At 43.6% G+C, this 20,750-nt stretch overlaps 1 protein-coding gene across 1 annotated transcript in view; it reads right to left on the reverse strand.

Moving 5' to 3' along the window:
* Nucleotides 1–57: 57 nt before the first annotated feature.
* Nucleotides 58–20,750, reverse strand: part of LOC8037608 (intraflagellar transport protein 172 homolog) — a 48,127-nt gene continuing 27,434 nt past the window's right edge. The window contains exons 27-43 of the mRNA XM_029991848.4: nt 19,089–19,224; nt 18,645–18,761; nt 18,034–18,176; nt 14,569–14,727; nt 13,034–13,214; nt 12,024–12,133; nt 10,199–10,334; nt 9,179–9,277; nt 8,986–9,095; nt 7,839–7,998; nt 4,657–4,875; nt 3,655–3,861; nt 2,453–2,512; nt 2,233–2,331; nt 1,549–1,702; nt 811–902; nt 58–233 (exon numbers count right to left, since the gene is read on the reverse strand). Of these exons, the coding sequence (XP_029847708.3) occupies nt 144–233; nt 811–902; nt 1,549–1,702; nt 2,233–2,331; nt 2,453–2,512; nt 3,655–3,861; nt 4,657–4,875; nt 7,839–7,998; nt 8,986–9,095; nt 9,179–9,277; nt 10,199–10,334; nt 12,024–12,133; nt 13,034–13,214; nt 14,569–14,727; nt 18,034–18,176; nt 18,645–18,761; nt 19,089–19,224 (2,272 nt within the window). The 3' untranslated portion in view covers nt 58–143. The remainder of the gene's footprint in view (nt 234–810; nt 903–1,548; nt 1,703–2,232; nt 2,332–2,452; nt 2,513–3,654; nt 3,862–4,656; nt 4,876–7,838; nt 7,999–8,985; nt 9,096–9,178; nt 9,278–10,198; nt 10,335–12,023; nt 12,134–13,033; nt 13,215–14,568; nt 14,728–18,033; nt 18,177–18,644; nt 18,762–19,088; nt 19,225–20,750) is intronic.

The following is a 20,750-nucleotide window of genomic DNA, read 5'->3' on the forward strand; positions in this document are numbered from 1 at the left end:
AACAGTCCTCCTGAGTATGACTATGACACAGCAAAATTAAATGCACCGACGTCTCTGTGGGTGAACTACCATATTTATTGGACAAAAAAAACACATTGACTCTTCTGTTGCCAGGTGCAGTTACAAATAACATCTCCAAACATTCACTGGAAAGAGTAGCTGAGGCTCGGCGTCCCTCCCGCCCATTCAGTGATGAACTTGAGCACATCCTGGCAATCGGTGCTGTGGGAGAGCTTCGACGGAAAGGGAACAAAGAACATGTTTGCAGAGTTTGGGGTCAATTGTTTACACAGTGACAATGAAATTTGCCGAAACAACCCAATCCGAATTCAATTGCTGTATGGCCGCGTCCAATCCAAAAACTGTTTTGGCTTATATACAAGGCACAGAAATTTGAGCTGGCTCGGCGGTATTTTGGCTGGGGCAGCACAGCAGCAGCAGTGTGAAGAGCACTGGGTCCACTAAACTTAAAAAAGAGGTTGGAATGGACTGCCGCTTTTTGTATTGTCACCACGCGACAGTCCGGTTCATAGCTTAGCACAGTGGAAACTTTCGGTCGGTGCTGAACTGGGCCAACTCGTATTGTCGCTGACTACCACAAGTAGGGAGTTGATGAGCTCAATCACACTTCGGTACTTGTAGTTGTTGGGGCAAATGAAAGTTTTCCCGGGTCTCCGACACGAGGCCAAACTTTTGCTTCCTTGCATGCAGTTGTAGGGGTATTTTTTTTTTAGTTGGGACAGAAGAACTGACACTGGATAAAGAATGAGATATTTATAGCTTGTTGGTGTTATAGTACATCCTACTTACTTTGGTTGCCATGAGAAATTTGTTCCAGTCATCCTTGTTGCATAGGAATCCAGGCTTCAGAAAGGTGTGCTTATTTTTGAGGACGGGGTAGCCTGGAAAGGTGTACAAGTCTCGACTTTATTTGTAGCGAGCGTCTGCCACCGTGAAATGTGAGAGCTGCTACAGTGTGAGAGCAGAGCAATGGCAGTGGTGGAGCCAAAAATATGTGCATTCACCATTATCGTGGTACATTGCCTGGTAAGTGTTTTCGACTGGTGCACTTAGCATCCTACACAGCCCACGCATCCAAACTGCTTCCAATGTGGCAAAAGAATATTGCGGGAGCCAGCGGCTTATTTAATGAAATGAGGACTCTGTAATCATACCAGTTGGAGGCACCTTCCAGAACCGTAATCATGGTAATGATGTAGCTGTCTCATTTGTGCATTCAGTACGGTAACACTTCTACACATAAGAGTGCACACACGTTTACCCATTAGCAAGTTTGGCTAAACCGAAACGAAGCAAGTACACACGGCCACACAGTCACGGCCATGGAAAAAGCACATTGTGTCTTAAACCAGAGCTGTGGAGGTAGGCCAGAGAAAATGAGTCGACGGGATTGCCAGTGAATGGACCGATTTTAGACGGCAAAGATTTAAAGGATTGTGCGCAAATTTATAGTATGCTTCATGTCGGAACGTTCAGCACGAAAGGCAGGGTGGTGTGGAGAAGACCGACTTGCAGTGTGGCGCTCACCCGTGATGAGGCAGGGCTGTGCCCGCACAAACCCCCTGGGTCCCTCGAGGGAGGCTTCGTAGTAGCCCTGCTCGTCCACCGGAAGGGTCTGCTCCACCTGCTGGTTCATGGAGATGGCCAGCACCCACTCCTTCACCTCCTCGTGCTCAGACTCCTGCGGCAACGCGCGAGTCGTCGCGTAAACATCACCGTTCTCTCTTGGCTTGTGACGATTGAGAATGTTCCCGTCGAGCTCTTGCTCGTGCAGCACGAGCACCTTTTAACGTCGTGTATGTGTGCACGCTTGCGGTACATGAGCGGTGAGCAACGTTTGGTGGGAACGTAAATCTCTCGTGCTCCTTGCTTTTTGCTGGTACCTGGCGGTGTCATCAGATGTGCTATGTGTTATTCGATTCTCATTTGAAATTTTTCACTTCACGATTCTTGGTGCCACTGTCTCACATGAATTGCTCGGTCTATAAGCAGAACATTACTTTTGTAACATTGCAGTTGTTCCAATTTAAAGCACGGTATTTTGAGAGCGACATGGTGCAGCTGGGTGTACCTGCCCCGAGCACAAGTAGCTTCTTTTATTCTAACAACTTCTATGCCGAGGCAGTATTCGGAGAATTCATAGCCTATAAGGATGATTGTGTGAATATTTTGTGCATCTTTTTGTTAACTGGGAAAACGCGTGGAACTCACACTGAGAAACATCTTCTCGGGGAGCGGTATCTCGGACGGGATATCAGTGTTCTCGAAGTCGGAGTGGTCCAGCGTGTCCAGCGATCCCTCTTCAATAGCCTGTCAGCAGTCATTTCAAACGGGCAAAAACAGTTCAAAAAGTCTGCGGGACACCCATGTGCACTAAAAGTGGAAAAAAAAGCTTGCCAAGTGTCATATAGGGACATACAAAAATGAGTACCTCACAAATGTCCAGATAGTGGTTCCAGAACACAAATGCCATGTTATCCTTGTTGGCATTCTGGAAAGCAAAAAAACAACAAAATTTACACAATATATTTTGGTATTGATTTTTAAGCAACCACTCATTGCTGAAGAAGTTTACTATATTATAACTCGCTTTCAGCTAAGCATTAGAGCTACTATGACTTCATTTCTGTATTATTTAACTTGGTTTCCATGCCCTTGGCTGCAACGACAGCTGCGGACACTTACAGCGAAGCTGTTTATGGCTAGGGTTTTATGGATTTCTCGTGCGCGTGACCAACAACTCTACACTCGCACCGCCAGCACGCGCATGCCCTTCCTGTATAAAAGATGCGAAGTAAATAACCAAAATAAAGCACTGACGAACGCATGTGCAAGAAGCCATTTGTTTTAGGCTTTTGCTTTAGAACACCAACCGCTGCAGATGCTGGCACGTGGAACACTTATCCTGCATTCTCCTTGATGCTTGGCTAATTTAACAATAGGTCTATTCAGTAGATTTGTTACCAATAGGCACCATTTTCAAGATCAGTAGACTCTCAGGTAGATAATTAAGGTTTCTCAAAGATTTGCCGTTGTGTGACCCGCGTCGGCCGTGTCTACGCTCGCACCGCCCTCTCTTTGTCGTCGTTCTAAGCGCTTGCGTGCCTAGCTTCCTTCCGCTCTCCCAGGGTGGCGGTCTCGTCACGCGTGACTACTTTCCCCCGGCTCCTCGGGGGAGGTTTGTGTCGTGTGCTAAACAGCGTCGCCGGTCATTCACCGTAACAGAGTGGAATGGCTCATGATTTTATCATTATTGTTTATCTGCTTCTACCAAAGAATTGTGCAATCGATTTATGTTCCTGTTCATCATCATGACATCACTTTTTTTTAAATATTCTGGGCCAAAATAATTGACCAATATCTTTAACAGAAGGAAATCGCATTGAATGTGTATAACACCTCTAAGCATAGAAACACCAAATAATTCCTAAATGAAGAACGAAGGCTGTCGGGTTATCTCTGGGGTCCTGATAATGAGTTGAAGTGTGTCCTGTTTGGTCCTCCAACTTCAGGTTTTGCTACTTCCTACGATGTACTATGCTAGCGCTAAAGTGACTGCAAACCTTCAGCTAATGCTATAGCCATGGTCCATATGAAGTACTACACTAATGCAAAAGTGGCCGCACAGTATACCTTGCAGGCGAGGCCTGCTTCGTAGAAGGCCTTGTCGGCTGGGATGTGCTCGGTGTACCGCAGCAGGGACACGGAGATCTTGGTGGCGTGCTCCTTGAGCGCATCTTGCCCCAAGCATGCCGACCGGGTGGCGTAGTAACTGCTGATGAGGAGCAGCCTCTCAAACTCCGCAGACTCTGAATGGCCAGTCTTCTCTAGGTTTTTCACCTGCGGTTTTTATTAAAACTCTTGCGTTAGTGAAAACGACGTCCGTTGGCGAGCTGTGGCAACATGACGGCTCTTTTGCTGATAACAAGTGAGCAGAAAACTACTTCTGTTTGCACAAAGCCATTAAAAAAAAATTGTATTGGGTTTGCTATGTTTGATTGTTAGTTTATTTATAAAAAAAAATGCTGACAAAAAAGTTTTTTTAAAAGATGGGAGTTTGTTATGTGACTGATTTTACTGCATGCTCATAAGTCCTAAGAATTAGTTTCATTGGCGAGCAGTGGCGCCGGCATTGTAAGTTCTTCAAAGAAACGGGACAAAAGGAGGTTCCACATTTAGCAAAATAAGTTTTTTTTCTCTCTCTCTCTTCGTTCCCCTGTTATGTATATTTTGCTGGCAGACACCTTTTTCTTCCCAAGGATACGTGCTCCAGACATGGTCTATACACCTATGCAAATATCAACATTCCCATCTCGAAAGGGACGCAATCATCCTGGGGCTGTACCTAAATTCATCTAGATCGCAGGACCCAGGCAAGGCAGTTAAAAGCAAGGCTAGTAAATTAGGCACTGAATGGCTCTGCCACTTACTAGCCCATCAACGGTCTAACCTAGAAAATAAAGCTCAGAAGCAGAAGATTATGCTTCGAGAGTTACAGCTTGGCTGGTCATGTTCCGCTCGTGTTCTACCACAGATATTCCATCCTATAGCAGCTCGGTGGGTTCACACCGAGAAATTGACGTCCACTTTCAACCCTAAAGAGCTCCGCACAACTCGCAAAGTAAGCTCACTCACGAGGTCGTGCAGGACGTCTCTGAGCTCGGACCAAGCCCGGTAGGAGTCTGCACCCTGGAGTCCCCCGTGTGCCATCACGCTGGCCGTGATGTGCTTGTAGATGTTGAAGTTTTGGGGAAGTGCAGGAGCACCGTGATCGACGTAGAGGCGCAGCGCCTCCAGCGGACTGCCCTCGCGGATGCGCTGACTGGCACACAGGGCCACATACTTGTGCAGCACCTGAGGGTGGGACAGCACAGTCTCCACACGTACGCCCGCCAAGCTGCTGAGCAGTTTTCAAGTTTTTCATTTGCAAGAGCTACTAGGGGTTTGTGTTGTGATCTGGGAAGGAACGGTCGTGAAATAGCCAAGTGCCAAAGTCTCGGCTAAGGTTAAAGTCGGCTCCGTGCCAAAGCAAACAGGAAAGAAACCGTAGCTAAACGTCCGGGGATGGGCTGTGCCGAGGCACAATGGACCAGGGGTCGGCCGGGCATGGTGATGATCCAGTGACAGGAACCGGCAGCGAGCCACAGAAGGCTGCACCAGGGTGCAGTAATCGGGCGATGGCGATTCTCGAAGCAGAACAACTGAGCGAGTAGCGCATGTTGCTCCTTTTATTCTCAGATGACGCTGGGCCCGTGCTTCATGTGTACGCTTCATGTGCATGCTCAAATATTAGCGCCATCTTGTAACAATGCATTCAAGCAGATTACTACACTGGTGAATGGAACTAAGAAGAACTAAACAATAACGAACTGTGAAACTGTTACTGGCATCGGGGAACCAGTAACGACTGTGGAGGGGGGCACGTTGATCGGTGACATACTTCAGTGCCGGTGCACTCATGCTGTTTCCTAAGGCTGACGGCCAATATGGGTGCCGATTGGCTTGATCCAGAATATTACCGTAAAACACCGGGGCAGCCCACCCCACTTTCACTGAAAACTGGGGTAGACGTGGACGCTTGTCCGGTGAAATCAGCAAAAACCAAGATGGCAGTTAATAAAGGGCTTTGAAGGCAGGGTGAACAGAATTGGAGGAAGCACATTCATTTTCACTCAATATCTTTGTCATCGCCGCTGGTTGCCTCGTGGCAGTGTTGTACACGTTCCTCAAAAAAAGGAACGAAAGCTCGTTCCTCGTTCCTTCTGATTTTTGGAACGCGTTCCCGTTACAAGTTACATATGTGAAAAAGGAACTCGTTCCCGTTACAGTTTCAAAAATGGAACGTATCGTTACATATACGTTACATTTGTATTTTTTGCTAATTACCATATTTAGTTAAATCAATCAGAGTTTTTTTATCTATCCCATTAATAGTCAACATACGAGTTTGTATGTCGTGATGGAAGGGCACCAGGAGTAGAAAACACGCGGAAGTAGGGTTTTATTTGTTGATATATGCATGTTAAAAATCCCAGCTATTAACCATGTTCATGTTTGTAGTGGACAATTCAGACGAGCCAAATTTAATGTACTTTTACCCAAGGTTTCACTAGCATTTTACAACAACCTCACACGCTTCAATTTAACAGAGTCCCGTGTTAGAACTTGACAACAGTTGCTTCTCATTGTTGCTGTCCGCAAGACAAGCAAGTGAAGGAGAGGGTAAAGCTTCTGGAAAGTCAGTATTGAAAGCTGCAAATACTTGGTTGTGAAGGTTAAATTTGTTGTTCAGTTTGAAGGTGGGGGACAAGAGAAGGAATAAAGGCTATTTTTTGTGTATCTTTTAAGTGAATAATGTTCGGGATACAAGGGTGAGTCCGATATCTGGCAATCTGTGATCTTGTTGTAATTGTAGGTCTCGTTATTGAAGTTCAAAAATGGCTGTAGTCGCAATAAAATTTCTGGGTGTATGAGGATTCGTGGAACCAAAGAAAGTAGCTGAGTTTGAAACAACCCTCTTTCTTTGTCTTTTCCTACGACTAAAAGTTTTGCTTTTTGTGCAGCAGTTTCGGGCACTCAAAAATATATCGATTCCCACCAGCTCTCCTGCACCCGAAACTGTTAGCAAGCGAGGACCACACAAAATAATCCATAAGATTAGTAGCCAAAAAGTTAACGAGATCCTGCACTTCGTAAATATATTGTTTTTGTACTTTCATACTTTCCCTGTTAGAAATAAAATAAAAATGACCCCACTGGACGAAAAAAAGGAACGCCGTTACTCTTTCCGTTCCGGTAAAAATGTAACGCGTTCCCGTTCCAGTTCCAGCGATGCAAAATGGAACGGCGGCGTTCCTTCGTTCCTCCTAAAAGGAACGCGTTCCAGGAACGCCGTTCCTTGGAACGCCGTTTCGTACAACACTGCCTCGTGGCTGCCTCAACGCGGTGAATATTTTCAGTTGATGTAGGCACTTTGGATGGGGTGGGTTCTTAATGTAAAACTTGCAGAATTCCCAAGTTTGCGAAATGTCAATAGTAAGCACTCGTACGAAGTGGGCCGCTTTCGTGGTATTGTACAGTAGTCCAGGACACAGCTTAAAGGGGCTTTGCAATCCTATTTAACTACAGTAAAACCTCGTTATAACAAAGTTGAAGGAGCGATCGTAATTATTTCGTTATAACCATTAGTTTGTTATAGCCAATGTCCATTTCTTCCCTATTAGCAAGCAAGGGGAATTATGATTGCTTTGTTATATCCATTAGTTTGTTATATCCCATTTTGTTATAACGAGGTTTTACTGTATCTACCTCTCTTGCTGTTTCCTCATCTATCGTGGTTCGGGTAACCCAGCGGTCATGGAAAGAGTCACTAAATGTCATTGCGTCATATTTTAACCAGACCATAGTGTCGAACACGCGCGGAATGTGACGAATTTGTGATGTGGTCAATCCTGGTCAGCTTCAGCCTAACGACTGGTCAGAGCTGCTAAGAATTTTTTTTTTTACTCGAAACACAAAATATAAGTGGCGAAAACTGTTACAATTATTTATGAAAGTAGTTTTGTTCAGTATTTAAAATGAGAAAAGAAACAAATGCACTTTAGAAAGTATGGAAACAAGAGACAATGCGTGACGACCCGAATAACCGGTCGACATACCCGCCCCTAAGTAGCGGGAAAGGCGGCACAGGCGCCCTCGCGGATCCTAGCGGACAACGAACGATAGCTTTGATAGCTTGTAGTGCCCTCCGCGGTGCACCGTAAGACGAAATGGAGTATAGGTGGAGGTTCCCGGTCTAGGATACATGTGTGCGGTACCTCGGGCCCCTGCTGCTGTGCTGTCTCGAGGCACTTCTTCCACTGCTGCTTTTCAGCGTAGAGGTCGAGGGCCGCAATGACGTCCACATTGGCCAGCTGGTCGGTTTGGCCCTGGTGACGGAGGAACTCCTTGTACTTGCGGTCCACGTGCTCTTCCAGCCTGAAGCAGAAAGAACGGCACCGTGATGCAAATGATCGGGCACCTTGCGACAGTGGCAAGGAATTGTCTCCGCATCGAAGGAAGCTTTGGAGAAAGTTGACCGACGTTGGAATTACCTCATTTGGACGGATGGATGAATGTTAATGGCTATACCCTTTGTAACGGGCAGTAGCTTGTGCCACCTAGCCTAAGTCTAAAAAGTCTGTGTTATGGGTACAACAGGGTTGCAATGCAGTAACTATAGAGCCGATATGAAGGTATGAGTTGGTCATGGGGATTTAGTCTCTCTAAAGGTGTCAAAATTTTAAGCAGGGGTAGTTGGAAAAAAAAAATATGTACCCCGTCTGCTCCCACATTGGCACTGCAGAATTAAAGCCAATATACGTAAAATAGTTTGGGTAATAAGTGAAAGAGTACATTTCCTATGCTCTGTACTGTTGTACTTGCACTTGCTTTTATGCATTGCTGTTTGCCGCTTGACATATACAGTTGTGGCAGGATTATGGTTATAGATTGTATAGGTCAATCTCGGTTAAATTAACTGCATTTTATTATGTATAACAGTGTCAAAAGGGACTGTTGAAATCTGGAAACCTTGTGGTAGTTGTTGGCCACATGATGCAAAGAATTGGAATCCCAACTTTGTCTACTTTGTTGCGTTGCTAAGTAATCTCTGGAGATCCTAATCACAATATTCATAGCAGTTATTTTTTTCTCAAGTGAAATAAACATGTAGGTTTCTATATGTTACAAGTACTCCAGCAGAACATGTGTGTCACTTCACTTGTTAAAGCTAAGCACATACAATACTTGCAGAAAGCTATTTTCAACAGTGCCTAAATGTATCAAACTACATGTTAATTTTTGAGTGGTCGCTAATATGGTAGGAAAAGGGCTACACATAGAGTTTTTTTAATATACCATACTTCTAATGCAATGACACATTTGAAGGTGAAGTGGAATGTGCCACAATAATGAAACACAAACCTGGGATCGAATTCCTTGGCAACTTTCTTTGCTTTGCTCCATTCCTCACCAGCGACCAAGGTGTCCACAGCATCTTGAACCAGGTCAATGCTGAGGAATAGCTGTGCTGCCTGAATAATAAGGGGGTTATTTAAAATACATTTTGCCAAGTTTAATTTCTCACGTGTCATTATTTTATGTCAAAACAACCAACCGAGCTATGCTTCCGGATCTCGAGGAGCATGCGAGCGGCATTTTTGATAACTTTGTCAGCCCTCTGCTCATCCAGGAACTTCAGTGCTAAATCTGCAGCCTGCATGAAAATAGGTACATAACATATAACATCAGTGTTTCATTGTTTTATAGAGTCAAAATAAGGTATTTGCTGCATTTGCCAACAGCCTTTTTTGTGTAGTAGTAGATCTGTCATCATTCATATGTGTAATGGACTTGAAGCATTTTATGGTTTTCTGTAATAAGTATGCATGACAAAAGCTTTGGGCACCTCAATTGAACCATACGCTGATGTTGGCTCAAGTTTTTGCTGTTTTCTGCTCGAGTTTTAATAAGGCATTTATCTCTTTGCTTCTCTACGGAATGTAACCCCCGTTTTAAACTGCAAGGAGATCCATAGTTTACGATAAGGAAAGAGGGGCATTGAAGACAAACAGACACGACAGGTTATCGTAAATTAGAAACCAACACACTCTCAGCCATCTACAGACCCATAGTCCTTTGCTATCCCTGCAGGTGTATTATTTATCTCTCTGTCTCTATTTGTCTTATTCATTTGAAATTACAGAATGCTAATAAAGACTTTATGGACCTCTTCACATTTTTTTTTTTTTTTTTTTATCCTACACCAACCTCCAATTGAATGGCACGCTCCTGCCTCCTTTTTCAACAACCAAATATTTTGCTCGGTAATTTTGTTTTCAAATTTCTCTTTAGGTGCAGACCTAGTGCACCAACTTCACCAGGTCTGCAGACTATAATGAGAACATTTCAATAAGGCCCTTCATGCAAAAGTCGTTGTCATGCTCTGAACAAGTTGTGGCGAGCTCCCCCCAAAAAAGCAAATTAGACGTTCGTGTTTGGACGGCGCAAGTTTGGTCTGCCTTTGAAGTATGGCGACACTGGCATATGCCACAGATAAAAAATGTAGCCAGCGCATGCATAATGGCGAACCCCCAGAACTGTCATACCCCCAGGGTAGGTATTTGGCAAGCCTCACCTTGACCCAGCACTTCTCGAGCACGTCGACGTTGGTAACACTGTCGACGGACATGCGCATGTAGCAGTCGACCGCCCTGTCGTATTGACCGTTGCGCTCCCATTCCTGAGCTTGCTCCAGAAGTGCACCCACGTCCCTGCAATTGTGACCCGGAAATAGCAGACATGAGTTACAGATCTCATAAATATGTATGCGAGCATTATGCATGCAGATAAGTTTAACCGGGACCTTCAAGTTCTCTGAATCTTTTTCCGAATTGGGCAGCATATGTAAATCAACGTGAATTAAAAGTAGGCAGGGTCCCACTTTATTTATCATCATATTTACTTACCATCATAATCAATTGCTTAGATCACGCTTGATAAAACCTAGCTGCTTTCTTTACTTCACAGCGTCTCGACTATTTTCTTAAAGTAGACATACCTTATGAAAACAGAGTAACCTACTCATATTCTTTCATTCCAAAAACCAGCCTTGAATGGAATCGCTTGCCTGCCTCTTTAGTAAGCATCACGGATGGTGATCACTTTCGCAATGCTGCTAGTAATGTTGTGTAATATTTTTCATATCAAAATCAAGTGTTCCTTTCATGTATATTACTTAGTGTGCTTGTCTTTATTCTTATATATTGTTTTTGTAAGGCCCCTCCCCTCTGTAATGCTATGGCCATGAGGGTAAAATAAATAAATAAATACTGTTTGTACGTTGAAGCTGAAGAGATTCCTTTATGTGTATTCTGGGGTCCTCAGATTTATCTTTAGAACAACCTGCCGCTCAGTGCGACAACCTTGAAACACATTTCACACAAGTGCCTAGTACCTGAGTGGCACCGGGAAATGCAGATAAAAGAGAGAAGTGCCTGTGGCACCAGTCTCTGAATGGTAATGAGGTGTTTTAGTAGCAAGCGTGATGTAACATCAACGTTTTTGGGAACATTTAGCCAAATAATTTGTTGGTGCAAGCAAGTTCTCTGTCACATTGAGTCACAGTGGAAAACTAAGATTTCTCATCATGCATCTTCTATCACGCATCACGATACGAAAACTGAACGAGCATATTTTTCTAGTAGACTCTTAATAAGTAAAAAATAATACCGAGCACAATGTTTCAATTTAGAATTATAGTTTGCTATAGAGATCCAGATTGGGGAGGATGCAGAACATCTTTCTCATTCATGGATATGTTCACCTTTATAAAGGAATGTTTACTGGAGAAACAGTGAACACACATGTCCCTGATCTAGGAATCTGTTTCTTCCCAAGTGCTATAAGAACAATGACAATCATGCCCTCTGCCACAGAGTATGGCAACTGAAATTTCTTCTGTCTTTAAATCCTTAAAGTAACATTCTGCTACTACTATAGTTGGCTAGTACAGGTCGGAAAAGCCTTTATAAAGGTATCGTGATTTTACTTTGACACATAGCATCTGAAAATGGTTGCTGCCTTCAATTGAACAAGTCCAGTTCCGAGCCCACATTGTAAATTATTCGTATGTATAAATGTGTCTAAGAAGATTATCTTAATTAACTGAATGCAGGCTAAACACATAGTATGTGGAAAGGTGCATTTTCAATGCGTCCTTATTTCAGCGAGGCACATTAAACACCGAGAGATACAAACTGAAGTACTTGAAGCTGCTTCAAACAACAACTGGCAACAAAACAAAGGACAGAGGTGGAGAAGGCATTGCAAGGCATTCTGTGGGGTCTCCTCCTCCTCCATTTCTCTCGTTTGCAGCAGTTATTCGTTCAACAGGATGGGAACGAGCAATCTGTCGACTGGTTCACCCCTTCACCCGTTCTATACCGGAAGTGCCATCTGACCTTGTTCCCTTGGTGTCCATGTGGCGTTCATACTCCTCCTGCAGCTCGGGCAGTTTCGACGGTGTGTACTCTTTGCACACCCTCAGGGCATCGTTCCACATCCCCGCTTCCTGAAGCAGGACAGAGAACGCCAACGTGTGTCGCAAAACCTGTGCCATGCACTGTGCAATTTTCTCAATTCCCTTTATCCAAGCTTCGAGTTCTGTCGGGTGCCCCTATGCAGTTTCTGTGCCATTTCTTCTATGCCATATGAATGAAGACATAGAAAATGTCTTTCGTTATGCACGGGCAAGCCAATTCAAATGTGAGCGCACAAATTTCTGAAATGCAGAATGCGTGCTCGGCAAGCCAGCTGTGTAGAAACAGAAGGGGCCAATAGGGAGGTAACATTGATTTCCCAGATATTTCTAATGAACAATTTTTGGGGGAAAGGAAAGGAAATCCCTCTCCTGGCACCCTCCCATTTCCCAAAACACTTCCGACACCCCTGCCGCAAGCATGGCCTTTCCCTCGCATTGGAATGAACGGATCAAAGTTCTTTATTTTAGCAAAAATGGTTGCCACTTATAACGGAGGTTGGGCTCCCAAAGTTTTCAGAGAAAACTATTTAAGAGACCCCAATGTTGATGTAATCTCTCCCACACTGGATGCAATTTAAAGCGGTAGTTAAGTCGGAGCCGGTGGGATGGAAACATCCTGATTGATCCATAATTCATTTGCCTTAAAGAAAAAATTTGAAGAATATAGTCCGAACGGGATGGGGCCCACGATTCTTCGGTTACGAGCCAGACGCGCTACCCACTAGACTACGCAGACACACTTGGATGGCTTGGCAATGAGCGGGGGTATATTTAGCTATCGCGTTCCACTCTTAAAGGCGAAGCTTAAGCGTCCTCCCGTAATTTTTCTTTACCAACAACCTAGGCCATATCAATGCCAGGGCTATGCCATGTGCATCATTTTTGCACGATGGCCGAGAATTCCCACGGCGTGTTTTCTGAGGGCCGCACCTTGTACAGCTTGATGACCAGGTCGGGCCTCTCTGCCCTCAGGGCCAGGGACTCCGCCTGGTGGAAGTGGCTAGCCTCAAAGGCCACCCTGGCCTGGCCTATGGACACGTCCACCACAGACTCCCGGTCGTGGGCCTCTGCCACACGCCTTGCACTCTCCCAGTCCTGGTTGTGTACATACCTTGTGGGAGGAATCAATGTCTTTTAGTGCACTGCAAGGGCCAGACGGATCCAACCCACTTTGTGTAAATTAGGGTGGCAACGTGGGCTATAGTTGGTTCGTACTTGATAAAAATCGAAGCAGTGCACAAAAAACGAAGACAAAGTAGAGCGGTGTACACAAGGCAAGTGCCGACTCTCAACTGAACTGAAGCGCATTGGTTCGGTTAAGCATAAGAACAAATAAATATGTGGAGTGTACAATAGGCGTCAAGTACAGGATTCCGCTGACGTGTGGCAAGATATACGTTGGCCAAACTAGCAGATGTACACGACGTGTACATCTGAGATATACATTGACTAAACTGGCAGATGTATCAATGAGAGATTGCGTGAGCATTCTTGGTTTTTGCGGTCGACAGAGCGGGGGCACTTGCCTCTTCATTGTGCAGATTGTGGATGCTACCCCTACTTCCATCACGTCACAATAGTCGGAAGGGGCGAGGACCAGATGACCAGAGAAATTTTAGAGGCATACAAAATTGAAAAGGAAGGGACTGAGCATTGTGTAAGTCAAACTTCGGTCCATCTGCATAGCAGGGAGATTAGTTCTCTGGACACCTGTTGATTGGCCATGATGTTTGCTGTTGTTTATTTCAGTGTTAGTTTGTTTTATTAAAACTTCAGTTGAGAGCCAGCGCTTGTCTCGAGTATACCCTTCTAATTTGTTTTAGTGCACCGTGTCGATTTTATTTTGTATAAATTGCAAAAATCAGATTTGCATGCTATAACGGCATAGCCAGAATTTGTTTTCAAGGCGGGGGAGAGGACTAGGGATCTTGATGATGGGGAAAGCAAAAGCTCTAAATGCTCGAAGAAAACACAGCTTCCAAAGGCCTGAGCAGTGTGGCACTGACTTCAGAAGCAGTATTTTTCTTCCGTTTTGTGCTCTTTGCTGTCTTAATCTCCTTTTCGCATTGCCACAGCTACCAAAATTTGCCATATCGTAACTTGAAGAATATTTTTTTTTTTCTACTATATTCTAACAACTACCATCTGGCCTATATGAACAATGGGCTGAAAATGTCCAATTTAAATATGCCAGCTAAAAAAAGAAAAAAAAAAAGAGCTAATATGTTAATCATAGAATTTTAGTCAAGCCACTAATCGTTTCCTTTTACTCGTGCCTTGATGTCCGCCACAGTCAATAACATTATTCTCCAGGAATAATTTATCTCCAGTATCCTTTGTGTTTTTTTATATTTCCGTCCTTGAAAGAATACCTTGTATTTTAAGCAAGGCTCTTGTTTACCATGTAACTAAAAGGCTTTGTCCTGATACTTGTGCAGTGGGACGTTGCATTTGAGGCATCTTACATGAGGACTGCTTCCTTCGGCTTGTTGGCCTTGATAAATTGCTGCTCTGCCTCGTGGAACTTTCCTTCATCTTCCAGAAACATGGCATACTTGAGGTGCACGTCTGCAAGCTTGTGTTTTGCCGAGGCTTGGGCCAGTTCGAACGCAAAGTCAAATGCGCTGCAAGAGACATACGACATTCAGCAGGAGCCTAGCATGAGTTTTAGACCGAAAAAGGTACTAACTTTGAGTTCTGAAAATCCAAATTTCACTTTCACTGTCTTTGGGATTAGACCAATATAGAACACCATATATAGACACATTAACATATTGGAATGGCACTGCTGTATATACCGGGTGTTTCAGAAAAGACTTTAAAAAGTTCCTGAAAATAGGGTGGGTGAGAAAAAAAAATCTTTTTGGGAACAAACTGCCAGCTACAGTGGACATCAGAGATTGCAAAAAAGCATACTAATTAGCTAAATAATGAGCTAAAATCGATTAGTTTTCTTAATTTATGAAAATAAACTACCGTAATATCCTGAAAGATTCTCCACCTCTGAAAGATAACCCACCCCTATTTTTGGCATGATTTGCCATTTTTTCAGAAACACTGACTGCAGGGCCCTGGCCAATGGTGACCTCGGCAAAAACGGTGTTACTTAAAGGCCGACGACGAGACTCGAGATTTTGCAAAGCAGAATATCCCCCTAACCATGGGGAAGGAGGAAAGAGGCAACGGTGGACAGGGTAGAATGGATTAGAGGAGGAAGCGGGGGAAAAGTGGAAAGCACGAACTGGCCGTCGGTCTTTAAAGGACGACGACCATTTTGGGCTTTCCACTTTTCCCTCGCTTCCTCTCCTCTCCCTCCTTCTACCCTTTCCACCGTTGCCTGCTTCCTCTCCCCCTCGCCCCCTGTCCCAGAGCCCTACCCCTGCTCTGCTAAGTCCACGGCAGCTAAGCCATAGACTCCAACTAGAGAAAAAAAGGGGATTACGAAACAAAAGAGCAACCCCAACATGATTGACAAGCGGCCCTGAGTCCGTGAGTTACAATGCTGTTGGGGTCAGTGCAGGTTTTTAGTCAGCGTGCCCTGCACTGGTATTTCTTTATGTTCCCCTTGGATTTTCTCTTCTTTTTTTCTCGGGAGGAAGAGGGGAGGGGAGGGGTGCAAAGAGCGACGTTGCTAAATATAATTGGAAGCTGTTTTTGTTTTTTGGTGCTTCATTTCGTTTTATTGAAGGAATATCTGCGATTTTGGAAAATATTGTCTGTGCATGTGCAGCCCCACACAGATGATGGTTTGAAAGCTGTGAGTATGAAAACATGTGATTGCGTGTTCGAGCGAAATAAGCCAGTGCCTCCCGAGATGGGGAGTTAGATTCTGCTTCCTAGATGCAGTGGCCTGTGAGTGAACGGACCATAACTTGCACACCATATAGTATAGACCTTTTTTGCTTAACCTCGCTCCCAGCCACTTGGTACGCACGTCCGGTATGGGTGCCGAAAAAATAACATTTCAACGTGCAAATAGTAAAAAATATAGAGGGGTGACAAAATAAGAATAGGCGACAGTTACATCTGTATCCTAAATGTATTTTATTGGCGAGGCAACGGCAAAACAATACTTTCGCCCATACTGGAAGTGACAATATTTCAAGATGGTGACGCCTTTGTGAAATAGGTCTATAGACTAGTGTCACTCTACACATTGTGGTTTATCTGCAGCTTATGATTTGCCCTGAAGTTCGTAAAAAGAAGCTTCTTCCCTCTTCCTTCCTTGTGGTCCTCACATTTTCATACCAATGCATTCCGATCCAGGCTTGCAACAGGAGTAGCAGTTATTTAAAATACATCAATTCACCCAGGAAAGACATACCGCGCAGTACGTGAAACAAACTTGGTTCTCGTTTCCTGGTCCTCGACTTCAGTCCTGGAAGGTTTCTTCGCTAATAGTCCGACGCACAGATTGTGATGTGTCCATTGTGGGGGCACCCTTTTTGCTGGCTTGTCTCCATTCACGTGCTCGCACAATGAACCACCCCACCATCCGAATGGCGTGCGTGGACTCATGCCTGACTTTTTAGGTCCCCTCTTTTCAACCTTTGCCTCCCCCCCTCGCTTGAAGACATGAGAAAAGCAAAGCCTTGCAGAATATCGGGTTTGGTCGTCGGGTTTTAACCACGGCGGGAGATAAGCGAACATTGCTGACTGGAAACGACGGTTGCCTTTGGTTCATCCCTGCGATCACAAATTTAGAATTTCACAAAATCTAAAACTTGCATTTCTTAAACTTCTTTCTTTTTTTTTTATGGCACATTGAAAGTTAAATTTACCCCTTATTTTCAGTTGATTTACTTTCGATTTTAGGCGGGCTATCTCTCGGGATATTATGGCAGTCATGTGCGAATAGTGGAGTTTGAATAAGAAACGAATAGCGGTTTTGGCTTAATATTTTTTAATTGAATACTAAATAATGCTTCCAAACAGTTCACTACTGTGCATCATGCTAAAAAAAAATTCAGCTGAATTTGTGAAGGTTTTCTACCTTCCAGTTATCTGCTTCCAAGCTCAATTCATTTTAAAAAACTATATGAACTGAGGCATGTAACAGCTATCCTAATTAAGGGGATTTATAATCTGTTTGCTATATGCAAATATTCTTTCTTATATTTCAAATCTGACCTAAAAAAACAAGCACGAATGATGAACACGGGCTGCCTTGCATAATCGCGGAGGGTTAGCCCTGTTGAGTGCGCTTCTCACCGAGCACCTGTGCAATGCGGGGAAGCAATAACCGCGGAGCCCTCGAACTCCGCAGGTATAGCTTCTCCGCACTGTACAGGTGCTCAGTGAGAAGCACACTCAACGGAAAAAACCCTCAGCGATCGACACTTCGAAAAGGATAAATATTGCAGTTCTCCTCAAAGCGAATAGCAAATGGACTATTATTCGAAACTACTATTAGAACATTAGTATATTTGCACAATGCTAAAATAAACATATGGGTCCAATGAGAAACCTGCTGATCATCTCGCAAACCACGAAATCGGTACATTTTAGAAAGACTTGGGAGCATGTGGGAAGCACAGTACTGCAGTAAAGTTACCACTTATGCAAAAGGTGCAAGGCTGGAGTGCGAAAACGCGGATAATTAAATTTGTAAAATACCAAGCGAGCGTGTCGACATCAGATGCATTTTTGGGATCCAGAAAAACTAAACGCGCCTTTCAAATCTCTCTACAATTTACTGCTTTAGCGCTTTTTGACGATGAACATCAGGAACACCATCTGTTTATTTTCAATCATTAAGAAGTTCATTAGTTCGCTCATTAGTATGGTTCTTTGCAACTCCCGACGTCTGCCGTGGCTGGAACTTTGTTGCCAAAATGAGTTTCTTTTTTTCTCAACCACCTTATATGTTCGGGAATGTTTTTAAAGTCTTTGCTGAAACACCCGGCATAGGCATTGTCGCCGAATTTTACCAGCTCTCGGCCGCGTAGTCAATGGTGTTTTCCAGCAGGCCAAACTTGGTTAGCAGCTTAACGGCTGACTCTCCACCAAGACTCTTGGCCCAGAAGTATGCCACCTGCTTGCAGGCTACCGGCCCACCTTGGCTTTTGGCCACCTGCAAACGAAGCGAGTGCCGAACGATTTTACCGCAACAGCTTACGACAGCACGAAGTTAAATGCGAGGATGCGTGCGTCTAGAGTCGGTCGTGATCCGGAGCTACCGAAAGATTTAAAATACGCGGCAAAAAAAAAAGTCTGTGATCTTAAAACAACAAGAGCATGACATACGTAAAATTTGCTATGCATCCCTATGTTAAAAAAAAAAAAGGTGTTGATAAGTATAAGCGCGCCAAAATACCAGAGAAAATTTGTTTTGGAGCTCCCTAGTTCTATTTTTGGTGTTCCCTTATGTTTGAGGGTCATCCTATAGATTTGTGCAAATATGGCGTAACTACTTAGTGTAGCAACAGTGACTCTCAGGTACTTCACTAATTATTTTCAGGTCATTTTATGCTTCTTTATAAACTCAATGTTGTCCAACTTAAGCTGTTAAAAAAAAAAAAAACACCAAACTCGAACTCACAGAATAGGCCTCCTCCCACATGTTGCTGGTACGATACATGTTCACTGCCCCCTTCCAGTCACCGGCAGCCAGGAAGTGGGTTTCTGCTTGGCGGTAGTTGCCTTCATTCTCTAGCTCCTGCAAGGATTGTGGTTTATTGAGAAGTATAAACCAAAACATCAAAACATCTCTTTGCTGCAAACGTTAGGATCATGTTAGGATCACAGGAGCAAGCATTGATAATAATTACCATGCACAAAGTTTAAAAAATGCCTCCGACTTAAGCCTTGGAAAGTTACGATAAACACATTTAGTATACCCCAGAACTCTGAGCATATTATGGCAGCAGCATTTTATGCATGAAAACCGTTACACTGCCAGGTAAAATTTCGAAGAAGAGAACCAAGATTTGAATAATGATTGTCCCATAGCAACGGGGCATTAAAAGAAATGCAGAGCACAAACCTTTGCCAGATGCAAATGAGTGTCGTTCAGCAGGTCCGGGTGGTAGTCCTTCACAATGCGTATCATGTTGTCGTACTGGCGCCATTTCTTGTACATGGTGATGGCCAAGTCAGGCTCTTCGATGAACAGGTATAGCCTGCGGTTCGAACGCATCATTCCTGACAACCACTTTCGGCAGTCTCTTTACTATACAAGTGAAGGCTTGCTTCTATCGGTTATTGTAGTTGATCACTTTGATTGGGGTGATGGACCGCAAAATTAAGGTTCGACTTGAATTATAACTAAGATTTTGCATTTTCAGAGTGCATACTTTCTGAAATTTGGAGGGCGTTTTTCGGAGTTTATTTTTTCGCTGAGAATTTGGGGTGTATCAGAGTTTTTAGTTTGACGTGAGCGCATTGGTGAAGTTAAATAAAAACAGAAAGAATAAACATAGGAACGGACAGAACAGCACCTCTTTCAATGCTGTTCTGTCCGTTTTTATGTTTATTCTTTCTCTTTTTATTTAATATCAGAGTTTATTTTTGTTAGATTCCCAATTCTCCGAAATTCTGAGTTTAATTTTGCTCTGTTCTAATTTTTTTCAAAATAAAAATAAAAAGATGTTTGGACAAAAACCTATACTAAATTCATAAAAAGATCACCGGTTTCGAAAGATATTTTTGCAGCTTCATTTAGTACTGGCACCATTGCGATAGGCACTACTAACTGTCCTGCGACAAATCTTGAAAACAAGTGTTACTTCAATAAACACTGGTACTTTGAAATAGCCAAACACGCATAAAACCTTCAGCTGCCCTCTTCATCCTATGAAATCTATAGTTTCACATCTTTCACTGCTATAAAACACAACTTAGAAACTGTTACAGTGGGTTTTGTCATTGTCCAGGTTCAGATGTACATTGGCTCACTGTACTGAACAAACCTTGACGAGACAAACAGGAAACTTCCTTTTGTCAATAGTCCAAGATAAAAAATAAAACTGAATTGGCCTTCTCTCAGGATCACTAGCCATGTGCCCTGACAAACATTATTAAAAAGTAAAAAAGAAAAAGGCTTAATTCCTATGGAAATGCAGTGAAGCCACCAGACTTCAGACAATAGGGCGCTGTATTGTTTGAAGACCGGTGGCTTCACTGCGTTTCCATAGGAGTTAAGACCTTTTCTTTTTTCACTTTCTCCTCAGGTAAGTTTGCTGTTTGCAAATTTTATAGAAAAGATGCCCCACCTGTGGGCAATGCTGCACAAAGTCGTGGCACGATAGGTTAAGAAACCGATTTTTGCGGTTAATTTAAAGAGCCTGGCCGCTATTTGAGACACCCTGTAGTTTGTTGCAGCCTAAAATATGCAGAAGAGGCTTCGCCCACACTGAAGGAAGGAGCAGAACTATCGCCTTCTATAGTAAAATACTGCTAAGTGGAATAAAGTAATACAATTGAGAGCCGGGCTAGTTGGTGAAAGTCAATCATTTCGTGTACCAAAGTGAAGATCTCATGGTCGTTTTTAGGCACAAAAAAAAATAATATTAATATATATTATTTTGTAAATGCAATAGCACAAAACAAGGAAGACTAAGGATAGGAACGAACAACACACAAAGCTGTAAAAAGATGTCCTGTGTTGTTTGTTCCTTTCTCTAGTCTTTGTTGTTGTGTGCTGTTA

The sequence above is a fragment of the Ixodes scapularis genome, unplaced genomic scaffold (genome assembly GCF_016920785.2).
Source record: "Ixodes scapularis isolate PalLabHiFi unplaced genomic scaffold, ASM1692078v2 PGA_scaffold3__209_contigs__length_174095766, whole genome shotgun sequence".
NCBI classification, from domain to species: Eukaryota; Metazoa; Arthropoda; class Arachnida; order Ixodida; family Ixodidae; genus Ixodes; species Ixodes scapularis.